Raw genomic sequence first — 14,430 nt, 5'->3', positions numbered from 1 at the left:
GTTATCTATTTCTGGTTTTTATAAATCTTATATTTTTATGAAATTTAAGAATAATTTTAGGTAAGTTTGAAAGATAAGTCTGAAAATTTCCCACTTACATTCGCTGAAAAAAAAGATTTTTTAACATAAAACAAAAATGATTTGTGTACATTCTGTAATAAATAATTAAATAAATACTATTTCAGTCTTTCTACTTCAAAATGTCATGTTTAATTCGATGTGTTACTTAATTATTCTTTCAAAGTCTTCTTTCCTTCTTTTGGCGTCAACAAGTTTGCATACAGAATTGTAATTACACTATTTCCTTTTTATTTTTTACGTTATTTTTTATTTTATGAAGTAAAGATTTTGAAACACAGCAATGGACTTTTCCTGTATGAGAGCAAGTCTTTGTGAATTACAGAAAGGATGAGAAGTGCAGGAACGATACTGAAAACTAAAGAGCAAAAGCTGTGAGTTCCAGAAGCGTTGCACATATTGCAGACTTTATTTATGTGATCAAATGCATGCATCACCCCTCATATTGCGCTCTCTTCTCATCGACTCCTCTTGACTCGGGATGCATGGTTCTAATTTACTGGCTCTAATGAGCTGGAGTTGAGGTCAGTTGGTATAAAGCATCTCGGGCCGGCTCTGTCATCAGGGCCTGACATGTTTATGGTGGTCTGAAGTGGGCTGGCGGTCACGTCTGCAGCTTTAAAGGCCGGGTGGAGGGTTGGGTGGGGTGTGTGTTCGTGGGTGGGGGTGTAGGAGCTTTATATGGGGGGTACAGGAGGGTCCGTGGCTTCTGACTATTATTTTTGAACTTTTATACTCCCCTGTGGTGGCGGTAACCTTGTTTTATTTTTGTATCTTTATGTTGGAGGGGGGAAAAAAAAGGAAAGATGAGGATCTGCCTCGAGTGAAGCCATAAAAAGATAAATATACTCAGGGGGGTAGTTGGGAATCTGACGTAACAAAATGCTTCAAAAATATATGTTTATGTGCAGTTGCCATTAACCATGAATCATAATAGAATGTTTGTACGCGCATTCCATGAGTGTCGAAACTTTGCATGCATGTTCATGATCCTAAATGAGAAAAAAAATCACAAAATATCAAGAATAAAATCATAGGTTAAATAGTATTTCCGACAACTCCAAAAAATGGGTCATTTGGATTCTATGAGTACATGGGATTTTTAAAACTGTATTTTTTTCTTTTTTGAAGTTGTAAAACAAGGATTGGAATTATCCTAACTTAAAAAGGTCACAGAATATCACTAAAGAAAGCATAGGTTAACCAGCACTTACGACAACTCAAAAGGACCCACAAGGGTTAAAACATAAGGTTTGGGGTTTCAAAAAGTATGAGCAGCAGAACCAGTGCTGCTTGACCAAACAAACACCACAAATGAAACAGAATTTTGTTTCATTTTGTTTAAAAAAATGCTGGGTTAAATATTACCCAGCGCTGGGTTAAAAAGGGACAAACCCAACTATTAGGCTGTTTTGACCCAGCCGTTGGGTTGTTTTGACCCAGCAGTTGGGTTCAAAACAACCCAACCGTTGGGTCAAAACAACCCAATAGCTGGGTCAAAACAACCCAACCGCTGGGTCAAAACAACCCAACCGCTGGGTCAAAACAACCCAATAGCTGGGTCAAAACAACCCAACTGCTGGGTCAAAACAACCCAACTGCTGGGTTTGTCCCTTTTTAACCCAGCACTGGGTTATATTTAACCCAGCACTTTTTAGAGTGTGCATTTGTAGCAGAAAGATTAGCAGGATTCAACGATGAAGTCTGATTGTTTTGTAGTCGATTAAAGTGGGAACAATGGCCCTCACACTAATCTACAGGCCTTTATTTCCCCTCGTGACGCCCTCGGGAGCGGGAGAGGCAGGTTTCCACAGGTGTGTGCAGGTGAGCGCCTCTTTGTTTTAGGGCTGGTGAGGGGCGTGTGCCGCCTCGGGCTCTGCCTCGTCCAACAATGACTGCTAAACAAATGATGAAGGGGAAGAGGAGAGAAAACCGGGTAACCTAAAACAAGAAACCGAGGTCGGGGAAGGTCAGATGGAAAACTGATTAAGAAAAAGGAAAGAGAGCATTGAGTTTGGCAACACAAATGAAGATTGATCATCATTAGCTCATTTAAATTAACTGCGTTGGCAACGGCCTGGTGAATAGAAGCACTTATCTGGGCCTTTACGGGCTCCAGTCTGTAACTGAGCTCGCTGCTGCCCTGAAATGTATCAAACGCACCACTAAATGGACCAGTTCTGTTTATAGGAACTGTGGGCAGGCTGTGGCAGACTCCATGCCCCTGTAAAAAGATAATATGTTCCCTATTAAATGTCCCCTGGATGACAAATTGCTTCCAGAAAAAAAAGAAAAGAAATGGAAGTTAGGGAAATGAGCTGTGACATTTCAAAATAGACATCCACTCTTAATTCCTTGAGTTTATAGTTCTTTTATACCTCCTCGTTGTCACACGTTTTATACTCATGTTGTTCAGATACATTCTTAGAGTGAGTGAAAGTAGTTACATTTTTTTCCTCATTTATTTTGGTGCTTTTGCTTTTTCACAGAGCAAACAAACACAAAACGAAGAACTACTGGGATAAATAAAAAAAATGTTAAAACTAGAACAGTTGAGGGACTATGGAAGCTTGTTTCTGCCACGGGATAAAAAATTAAAAAAGGGAATTGCTACTCTTTATCCCACAATTCAGACTTTTCTCTTGCAATTCTGAGTTTATGTCTCATAATTCTGACTTTTTGCTAACAATTCTGAGAAAAAACGTCAGAACTGGGAAGAATTCTCAGAAGGAATTCTGAATTATGAGTCATAATTGTGAGGGAAAAAGTTTCAATTACTTAAGTAATTTTTTTATTCTGTAGTGAAAAAAATAAAAATTGCGAGAAAAAGTCTGAATTCTGAAATACAAAGTCGCATTTATTAACTCTATTATACTATTATAGATTATTATTAGACTACTATTAATATAGTATATAATTAGACTGAAAAAAGTCTGAATTGTGAGATATAAAGTCACATTTACCTTTTTTTATTTTTTCATTCCATGGCGGAAATAGGCTTCAATAAGGAAAAAATGCGTACAAAGACAAATTATCATTGGACGGATAATGCTGTAACAAAATGCAAGCTTATAAATATTCATTCATACAAGTGTAAACTAAAATAGTAATAGGATTTGAACTACCATTATAACTTATAATAATTAATGGTAATAGTATAAAAAAAGAAATAAAACATATTTTCCTGACTACTGTCAGCCATCTAATACTTTAATTTTGTTGTTGTTTGCTATGATATTAATATAACTGTCGTTTTCTAATGCCCTGAAAGCATCATATGTGTGCTCTTGCCATTTCTTTTGTCTTTTTGTCTCAGCATTTTTATCTCAACTTCATATGTGACCCTGGACCACAAAACTAATCATAAGGGTCGATTTTTCGAAATTGAGATGTATACCTCATCTGAAAGCTGAATAAATAAACTTTCCATTGATGTATGGTTTGTTAGGATCGGACAATATTTGTCCGAGATACTGAGATCTGAGGGTGCAAAAAAATCTAAATATTGAGAAAATCATCTTTAAAGTTGTCCAAATGAAGTTCTTAGCAATGCATATTACTAATCAAAAATTAAGTTTTGATATGTTTACGGTAGGAAATTTACAAAATATCTTCATAAAACATGATCTTTACTTAATATCCTAATGATTTTTGTCATAAAAGAGAAATGTATAATTGTGATCCATACAATGTATTGTTGGCTATTGCTACAAATATCCCCCAGCGACTTAACACTGCTTTTGTGCTCCAGGGACACATTTATAAAACAGTGGGACGGTATTACAATTCTACAAGCAGTTTCTGATTGCAGCTTTGGGTTCCTTTTAAAATGCACCCTGAAGTACAACGCATTAGAAGAAAACTGCATAGACAAATGTTCAGAGAAATTATAATTTGATAGGAAAATAGCTTTAGAGTGGGCGGGCGAGAGAGAGAGAGAGAGATGTTGAAGTGAGTGATTTGGGTTGGCAGGGTTCTGGTGGAGGAGTGTGGTGGTTCTGAAGTCCTCCAGAAAGAGGCGCCAGTGTGTCCGGCAGGGGCCCTGACCATGAGCCACTTCCCCCTCGTCTCCCCCCCAGAGTCACGGCCACAACGCCCCCCTCAACTCACCCGCTGGCAGGCCGAGTTAGGCCGCTGCCACCGCATGCTTCTTTAATATCCAGCAGAAATTGAAATATCTTCGTGGGTTCTCGCACACACACACACACTCACGAGTGTTCGCCATCATGCACACCGACGTATAACCCGATACACACATGCATGCGCGCAGCCACGCACTCAGACACAACTGTTTGGCATCATGCACGCTGTTGCACACACAAACACGCAGACTTTGCATGCATTTGCGCGCACTCACCACCAAAAATAAATATATAAACTGAAATCATCTCATTCTCTCATTTAATGCCAAGAGTGGTTAGAGAGACATTTTAACATGATGTTACAGCACGTAATGGGAGGATGAAAAATGCTCGACGCTGCACAAACCAGTTTGGCTTCTAATAGCAAGACAGACTTTAAACAACTGCAACACTTGACCTAGTGTGCGCCGCTTTACGCCGGTGTTCATTTGAGTGCCGGTAACTTAAAGCAAACTTTTACTGAAAATATATACGAGGATAGCAGTGGAGACAATCTTCATTCAGTCTGTTAAATGCTTCTAGTTCAACAATCAAAACACTTGTGAGAACTTAGAGAACTTACTGTACTTTTTGTGTTTTATTATATAAGTTGACATCATTTAAATTATGCAGATGGTTAAATAAAAGTGATGAGTATAATAAAAACAACAAAACATGGCACTTGTGTATTTGCTTTTACATTTATTTAAAATAAAATACTACAGTATTGTTTTAAATTAATTATGAAATGATAAATAGCTTGAACTTCTGATTAATGTAATTGAATACGACTAGGGTTTTTTGTCCATTGACCCCCGGGAATCACTGAAGGTACATACAAGAAGATACGTAAAACATAGAGAACTTTTCATGTTTTATTGTTCAGTATTATAAAGTCTAAAGAAAACTACTAATTCTTAAAACTAGTGGTCCCTCCCTGAGTTGGCTGAGAGACATGCTTTGTCTTTTCTACTAGTTTGGTTTGTTAACTTCAACTAAAACTACACTGAAAATGATTTGGTGTAGAAACAAGTTTTTTCAAGTGAATTGCACATTTACAAAGAAACAGCACGTAACACATTGAGTTACTCATTACATTTTGAAGTAGAAAAACTGAAATAGTATTTTCTTGTAAAATCAATCATCTTTATTTTATTTACAACTTCGAAAAATATTTTTGTAGAACCATTAAAAACATTGTTACTTAGTTACTTTTACATTGTGTCTTGAAACAAATAAACATGAACTGAAATAAAATAAAATATAATGAAGCTTAAACTTCAGCTAGCTGCCAATGCAATGTCTCTCCTTTTCGCTCAATTTAACTAGAAATAAAAGAACATAACCAAAAGCGAATAAAAATGACAACAACATTACAAAAACTAAAATTCAAATGAAAACAGTAAATATCAAAATAAAAACGTAAAGGCCTGGTTTCACAGACAGGGCTTAGACTAAGCCAGGATTAGGCCATAGTTCAATTAGGACATTTAAGTAATTTTTATGATCGTACTTTTAAAAAAAAACATTACTGTGTGCATCTTGAGATAAAACAAAGGCGCTGATATATTTTAAGATCAGTCAGTGCAAGTTTCTTTCAGTTGAAACAGCTCAGACTTACATTTTAGTCTAGGATTAGGCTTAAACCATTTCTGTGAAACCGGGGGAAAGAGTATATCAATTATACTAAAATATTTCAGTTCCACCCAGTCTGAAATAATGTTTCGTTTCTTCTTTAAGAAGAAGAAGAAGGTTTGGTCTCCAGCATTCGTGTAGCATAATGCATGTCAGATGCATGTATGGAGGGACGTGCTGAAATTAACACGCGGCTCATCCTGCCGTTAGTGTGAGCCCATAATGACGCTGATCATTACAGATGAGAATTCCCTTAAACAGCCTGGGTTTGGATCCGGAATGCTCCACTCCGTCTCTAGAGCCACCAACCGCCACAGCTGCCAGAAATAACACAGCAGCGCCACTCCAGCCCGCGCCTCACCACAGAGCGGCCCGCCGCAAGAGCCGGGATCAAAACACACACAAAAAAGGAAACACAGCAGATTGGGGGAAGGAAAAAATTGTTCATATAACTTTACTCGACTTCTTATAAGTTACACAGAATCTGCTGATGATTTTGGCTCCTGGTGAAGCCACAGAATCGAATCTACAGACGGGGCCAAGATTTCTGTGAAACCGGGGGAAAGAGTATATCAATTATACTAAAATATTTCAGTTCCACCCAGTCTGAAATAATGTTTAGTTTCTTCTTTAAGAAGAAGAAGAAGGTTTGGTCTCCAGCATTCGTGTAGCATGATGCATGTCAGATGCATGTATGGAGGGACGTGCTGAAATTAACACGCGGCTCATCCTGCCGTTAGTGTGAGCCCATAGATGAGAATTCCCTTAAACAGCCTGGGTTTGGATCCGGAATGCTCCACTCCGTCTCTAGAGCCACCAACCGCCACAGCTGCCAGAAATAACACAGCAGCGCCACTCCAGCCCGCGCCTCACCACAGAGCGGCCCGCCGCAAGAGCCGGGATCAAAACACACACAAAAAAGGAAACACAGCAGATTGGGGGAAGGAAAAAATTGTTCATATAACTTTACTCGACTTCTTATAAGATACACAGAATCTGCTGATGATTTTGGCTCCTGGTGAAGCCACAGAATCGAATCTACAGACGGGGCCAAGACTGCTGTTTGTGTGTGTGTGTGTGTGTGTGTGTGTGAGTGTGTGTGTGTGCGTGTTGTGGGCTCAATGGAGATTTGATTAAATAAATTGCCTGCAGTGGTGGTTCATAGTAAAGTCATTCAGCAATGGCAATTACATTAATAATTCAGACGGCAGCGAACAGCTCATCAAATGCTCAGATTAAAGTTTGATAAATGAGATGGTATGGCACTGCTACAGCCAAAGATTTATACGCAGGAGCTCTTTGTGAAGAAATTTAAATGCATTTTTCTGCTCTAACACACATTATAACTTCATTGTTTAGAACCCTAAGGGATTCATTGTAGTCGACAAAAAGATTATGATGAGTTAAATTAAAAGTTTACTCTGTGTAAATATTTAATTAAGCAGAATTGATGTTTATTTCGATGCGTGCACCATGTTGTAGTGAGATTAAAATAATAGCCAATGATAAAAAGTTGGTTTAGCAGTCATTTCATATGAGGGCAGGTCAAGATGAAACACAATGCTGCCCCGCTGAGGAGACATGTGAGCTGCACATAAATAAAGACAGAAACAACAAACACTTTACTTTCAAAAAATGTAATATCTAAAATAAACAATAAAATATAAATAATGTGCGTTTCCTGAAGAAAATCTGCTCTATTATGCTTGGAGCTCTCAATGGTTCCAAACAACTTTGTGCTGTCAGTCTGTCTGAATGGGTTTAATTGGGACAGACAGCAGTTTCACAATATTTGCAGCAATTTCTAGTAATTATTAGCACATAATGTGCATTTAAAACTGAGCGCTGACTGCGCTTTACAGAAGCATTTTATTCAGGGGAGTGATAAAGAGAGCATTACTGATATGTTCTCATACTCCTTGGCAGTCAAATGTGACCAAACACCTTAAGTGTAACTTTTAATCGATTAAATAATGAATTATATTTTAGATCAGCTCTATTTAGTTCATATTTTTAGGAAATTTTTGGTACTAAATAATACGTGCAATAATTATGTTCCATAATTCAATCCTGGAACTATTGGTTGTTTGGAACTATTATTTATTTATTTTTATTTTGTTTATTTAGTTCACATACGTATATAGTTCACATACATAGTTCATATCACATACAAGTACGAGGCAAACATAAGGCAATGTTGTACCGTTTAAAGCATGTAAAACAGAATAATAACACCAACAACAAAACATAAAATGAACATAAACATGATTGTTTGGAACTCTGGCTGCTCCATGACACACGTTACTTCCGCATTCCTCAGTTCCAGCTCTGGTTGTGATTGGCTAAGATGCTTTGCTGAAGGGCTTTCAGCGCGTTGCTTTTAATCGATTAAAAAATGAATTATATTTTAGATCAGCTCTATTTAGTTCATATTTTTAGGACATTTTTGGTACTAAATAATATGTGCAATAATTATGTTCCATAATTCAATCCTGGAACTATTGGTTGTTTGGAACTATTATTTATTTATTTTTATTTTGTTTATTTAGTTCACATACGTATATAGTTCACATACATAGTTCATATCACATACAAGTACGAGGCAAACATAAGGCAATGTTGTACCGTTTAAAGCATGTAAAACAGAATAATAACACCAACAACAAAACATAAAATGAACATAAACATGATTGTTTGGAACTCTGGCTGCTCCATGACACACGTTACTTCCGCATTCCTCAGTTCCAGCTCTGGTTGTGATTGGCTAAGATGCTTTGCTGAAGGGCTTTCAGCGCGTTGCTATGCGGTTGTTGGGGGGTTCTGATTGGTTTTCGCGCCTTGCCATGCGGTTGTTGAGGTGTTCTGATTGGTTTCCGCGCGTTGCCATGCGGTCGTTGGGGTGTTCTGGTTGGTTTCCGCGTGTTGCCATACGGTTGTTGGGGTGTTCTGATTGGTTTCCGCGCGTTGCCATGCGGTCGTTGGGGTGTTCTGGTTGGTTTCCGCGTGTTGCCATACGGTTGTTGGGGTGTTCTGATTGGTTTCCGCGCGTTGCCATGCGGTCGTTGGGGTGTTCTGGTTGGTTTCCGCGTGTTGCCATACGGTTGTTGGGGTGTTCTGATTGGTTTCCGCGCGTTGCCATGCGGTCGTTGGGGTGTTCTGGTTGGTTTCCGCGTGTTGCCATACGGTTGTTGGGGTGTTCTGATTGGTTTCCGCGCGTTGCCATGCGGTCGTTGGGGTGTTCTGGTTGGTTTCCGCGTGTTGCCATACGGTTGTTGGGGTGTTCTGATTGGTTTCCGCGCGTTGCCATGCGGTCGTTGGGGTGTTCTGGTTGGTTTCCGCGTGTTGCCATACGGTTGTTGGGGTGTTCTGATTGGTTTCCGCGCGTTGCCATGCGGTCGTTGGGGTGTTCTGGTTGGTTTCCGCGTGTTGCCATACGGTTGTTGGGGTGTTCTGATTGGTTTCCGCGCGTTGCCATGCGGTCGTTGGGGTGTTCTGGTTGGTTTCCGCGTGTTGCCATACGGTTGTTGGGGTGTTCTGATTGGTTTCCGCGCGTTGCCATGCGGTCGTTGGGGTGTTCTGGTTGGTTTCCGCGTGTTGCCATACGGTTGTTGGGGTGTTCTGATTGGTTTCCGCGCGTTGCCATGCGGTCGTTGGGGTGTTCTGGTTGGTTTCCGCGTGTTGCCATACGGTTGTTGGGGTGTTCTGATTGGTTTCCGCGCGTTGCCATGCGGTCGTTGGGGTGTTCTGGTTGGTTTCCGCGTGTTGCCATACGGTTGTTGGGGTGTTCTGATTGGTTTCCGCGCGTTGCCATGCGGTCGTTGGGGTGTTCTGGTTGGTTTCCGCGTGTTGCCATACGGTTGTTGGGGTGTTCTGATTGGTTTCCGCGCGTTGCCATGCGGTCGTTGGGGTGTTCTGGTTGGTTTCCGCGTGTTGCCATGCGGTTGTTGAGGTGTTCTGATTGGTTGCTTACCTTATCAAAAAGACCCAACGTTCTGTGATGTGACCATTAGGATCTCACCTTTAATGTAAATCTGTGGAGATTTTACACCTTTAAAACAATATTATAAAAGTAATACCACGTCTCCTTCTTGTTTTTTTGTTTTTTTTAATATCTGTTAAAATCACTAACACTAATTATGAACAATATATATGAGTGGGCTCAGCTAACTTCTTTAGGCTATTCACACATTAAGCTCGGTTTAAGTTCTAGTCAAAACATTGCGTCATCTAAATATAAACCACTAATTTACTAACACTGGACAGAGACACTTTTGTAAACAATACAAAGCAGAGGTTGAAGTTTTGTCTGTTAATGAGAAAATTGTTGTTTCTCCACTAGATAGAGCCATAGATGTGTATTTGGGAAGCAGTTTATTAAAAAAAAGACATGTACAATAAAATATTGGAATTAAATGTCAAGTATATAACTTTGATTCATTTTAGAATCACATTTAGATAATAATGATGATTACTGATTCAGTTCTGAGTCCAAATGTTCTTTTCATTACTACAGGTACAATTAATGTAACTATATTCAGTTCAATTTACTCCAAATAAAGCATTCATGGTTAAATAAAAACTATTAAAGTTTCCCAGTCTAATTATTTAGTTGTAAGTAAATTATTGTTTTGATTTAAATATGGCGCCCCCTAGAGGAATGAAGCAGAGTAAAGAAAGCTATATTGACATGATTTATAATTTTGCCCAAAGTACAGTAAAGAAAATAGAAAAAAACAAATAAGGTGAGGTAACTGAATAAATTAAGGAAACACAGATAATTATATAAGTTAATAAACAAATGGTAATGGGAATTAACTGTATATAATAGCCTAATTACATATGTTGTGTTTGATTGAAACCCGTTATTATCATAATTATGATAATTATTATCAGTGGAGGGACTTACCTACATCCATCCGCACGTCTTCAAGCGGCTCATCACACTGGTCTCCCATTGGCTGTGTTCGTCCGCGCTGCGTCACGTCATTGGACAGTGATCGGTCTGCTTGTTAGCCCGTGACGTCACGCACTACTTTCAGTACTGTCTTACTAGAGTAAAACGGTGTAAACGCGAGTGTGTTGCGGGGATCAGAGCGCAATGGCGTCGCGGTGCATCGCGTTCATCGCTTTGCTGTGGGGTGAGTCCAACCTGCTCGTGTTTAATGTCCATCTGCTCCATATAATCCACGCCAATCCTCCAATGTACTACCATGCTTTTTGGAAATGGTACAATAATGCCATTTATAACGCGTTACCATAGTGGAATATTCATGCACTTACATTATTGTTAATATTAAGCTGTAGTACGTATTTAGTTATATATATGGAAGTTGTCTATGGTATGTAAATACCATGGTATAGGAATATGGTAATCACTCAAAGCTATATTTCAGTGTTTTGGGATATGTCATGAGAGTAGCATACTTACAAAAACGTACCATGTTGTTTTGCATTTGTATTTTTGGCAGAGGCTTTTATCCAAAGCTATATTTTAATCAGTTCATGCGGTATGCATGGGAATCGAACCCACAACCTTGGTGTTGCTGGCGCCATACTCTACTGGAACACATTTTAGGGAAGTACCGTGGTTTACCATGTAAATACATTGTGCTTTGGTCTTTCAGTGCCATGGATATCAATGTACTTTGGTATTTACATCTGATACAGTGCTTTTTGTGTACAATGCATTGGTCCGGTGTCTAGATTTAGTTCATTTCCAATATTTGAGAGATTGAAACTTTGTGTTCAGACACATATTTGACCCTTTACTTCATGTTGGCATTGTCACAGGAGCTTTATACAGTGTTTTATATTATGCATTTGGCAGATGCTTTTATCCAAAGCAACTTATATTGCATTTAAGGCTTTCCCTGGGAATCGAACCCATGACCTTGGCTTTGCTAGTGTTTGAGCAACAGGAAAGCACCGTAGTTTTATACAGTACTGCGATCCCTTCATTTCCGCACAGTGCAATAATGGCATCATAATGTACGCATAAGCTGTGCAGGATTTCCACTGGCCTGCTGCTCTGGTTGCGCTTTAATCACGCGTCTGATCCGCTTACAGCTTCTGTTCTCTGGTCATTATCGGAGGTTGTGTGTGGTCACTTCCCACGAGTCACCGAAACTAGAAACTAGACTGACCTGCCAGAAGAGCCTGATGCCGGCCAGAAAACGCTTACAGAAATGCCCGTAGTTTCCACCAAAATCCCACACAACAAAATACAGTTATTGTTAAGAACTGTCATAACCGTAAACCAGAAATACATCAGATTTCTTGCTAAATTAAATAGTGGTTATAGTAGATATTTTGGGAGAAACCATTTAAACTTTGGTAAATGTTTGTGTTGGAAACCTGTCAACACCGGTCGTGGTTAAACAGGAGGGTGACATCATACTTACTGTATGTCAACACTCAACCGCATCACAATAGCTTAGTTTATCTGAAATAGTTTACATATCTGCGTTCACAATCAAATTTCAAACACTGAGTCGCACAGACAGCTCACTAACCCTGGGGAGAGTTTTGCATTGGATTAAAAAGTTTATTACACAAACGTATTTTTTTGTAATTTAAATAATATTTCTTCATAAAATGAGATTTAACATATAATGCAATGCAATCCAGTACTGATTGAGAGCTGAAGAAATAAAGGCTCCTCAGAAGATGTGAGATGTTCTGGAGGCTTGTGAAGATCATTCCTCCGCTGAGGAACAGTGAAAGTAAAGCTTCTGGAAACAAACGCTCCTCAAAAGATCCTGAGGATCAGATTTGAGACTCTAAAACATGATTGATGGAGAATCAAGTAAAGCTGAGCTGCTTCAGTGCAGTAAGTGTTCATCTGGAGATATTACTGCAGTTATTCTGACCTTTACTTGATCAAAATCAGTCAAGATTTGACACGAGAAGCTTCTTCAAATGTAATGCAGTAGCATTATATGGTTAAGAGTGTCTGGTTTATTTCTGGTTACTTTAGCAGAATGAGGATGTAAATAACCCTCAGACAGGTCTGCAAAATGACCCTATTAAAACGATGAGTTCAGCTGTGACCTCACATGTTGTAAAACATGGGCGTAGACTGGCAGAATGGGATTACTGTTCATTATTCAGACCCTTTCATTCAGAGACGCATTACAACATCTGACGCTTACTTGATAAAAATCAGTCAAGATTTGACACGAGAAGCTCCAGTAGAAGCTGGACGTTTGTACAATTATACTAAAAGAGCTTTGACTGGATAAAAAACTAGAGCCCGACCGATATGGGTTTTTTGGGGCCGATACCGACTGCAGCGTGTACTAATTTATCGATCTCATTGAAAACTGCTTTGCATGTATTGATCCCAACTGTATAAAAATGATTTGTTCTTTTATTTGTAAGGCACCAATAAAACAACCGAAGTTGACGTGCTTTACCAGAAATAAAACCATGATCAACATCACAACATACAACACCTGTATCAGTCCAGATTCAATTATAGAAAATACATTTTTATATCAATTATAAAAATAGCTAAATTGCATCATTTTCATCATAGCCAACCATTCTGGCCTATTACATTTTTAATTTTCTAAAACTAGTTTACGAAGAGATTGAGATAAAATATTTTTAAAAAATCAAGGTAAATATCACTATTTTTATTGTGTGCCATTTCCAATCAAGCTGTAATTTGGTGCAATTATGCAGAAAATGTGAAAGTATTTTTTGAAGCTTGCATTTAGGATGCATCAAATGCTAACTAGAAGATATGCAGTTTATTTAGTAAAAGTCCACGAGGACAAAAGTGGCCAAAGATGAAGAAACACTTGTACATGTACAGTATGAAAATTCATAATCGTTTTGTGTGTTCATATGTTCATGTCCTCATATATTGAGACTACAGATGCTGAAAACACCACGAGCATCACGTGTGCTTCAGTAGGTGTGGAGAATTTTTTGTACAATATTCCCATTTGAGTGGAAATATTGTGCAGTGTGAGCTCATTTTTCAACCTCACTCGGAAAACCGCTTGATCCCTGTGGTTCACATCCAGACTGATTAACATTTGTTCTGTTTGTGTGTTAGAGTTGCAGTTCTGCGTGTGCCGAGAGGTCACTCTTCCCGCCGGGCCGCTGTATCGGGTCGCAGGTTTCTCGCTGTCCCTGCCCTGCGCCGTTTCAGGATACGAAGGCCCACGGACGCAGGATTTCGAGTGGTACCTATACCGGGAGGATGCTGGGGGTCGGCAGATCGGTGTGGTGTCCACGCGGGACGCAGGCTTTCCATACGCGCCGTTCCAGAGTCGCGTGCAGGTCGGCGAGGTTCGGGTCGAGAGGGATTCGGGCGACAAAGCCAGACTGATCATCCAGAGGCTGCGTCCAGATGATCAGGGCCGTTACGAGTGTTACACGCCCAGCACTGACACCCGCTTCCTAGGGAACTACAGCTCATCAGTGGTGGTCAAAGGTAGGTGGTAAATCAGAAAAATGACAGATGGCTCAGTGATGATGATGAAGATTATTTAAAAAAAAATCATTGCGTTTCAAATGCATGTGCTAAATTCTTAAAGGTGACATATTATGCCCCTTTTTACAAGTCTCTGGTGTCCCCAGAATG

General features: G+C 39.3%; 1 protein-coding gene across 2 annotated transcripts in view; it reads left to right on the top strand.

Annotated features, from left to right (window-relative positions):
- The first annotated feature begins 10,873 nt into the window (after nucleotides 1–10,873).
- LOC107566414 (immunoglobulin superfamily member 8-like) overlaps nucleotides 10,874–14,430 on the top strand; it is a 15,854-nt gene continuing 12,297 nt past the window's right edge. For both annotated transcript variants that reach the window (XM_016251870.1, XM_016251869.1), the window contains exons 1-2: nucleotides 10,874–10,972; nucleotides 13,900–14,280. In XM_016251870.1, the coding sequence (XP_016107356.1) occupies nucleotides 10,933–10,972; nucleotides 13,900–14,280 (421 nt within the window). In that variant the 5' untranslated portion in view covers nucleotides 10,874–10,932. The remainder of the gene's footprint in view (nucleotides 10,973–13,899; nucleotides 14,281–14,430) is intronic.

The sequence above is a fragment of the Sinocyclocheilus grahami genome, unplaced genomic scaffold (genome assembly GCF_001515645.1).
Source record: "Sinocyclocheilus grahami isolate Dianchi unplaced genomic scaffold, SAMN03320097.WGS_v1.1 scaffold1073.1, whole genome shotgun sequence".
NCBI lineage: Eukaryota > Metazoa > Chordata > Actinopteri > Cypriniformes > Cyprinidae > Sinocyclocheilus > Sinocyclocheilus grahami.
This window is presented reverse-complemented; position numbering and strand designations above follow the sequence as displayed.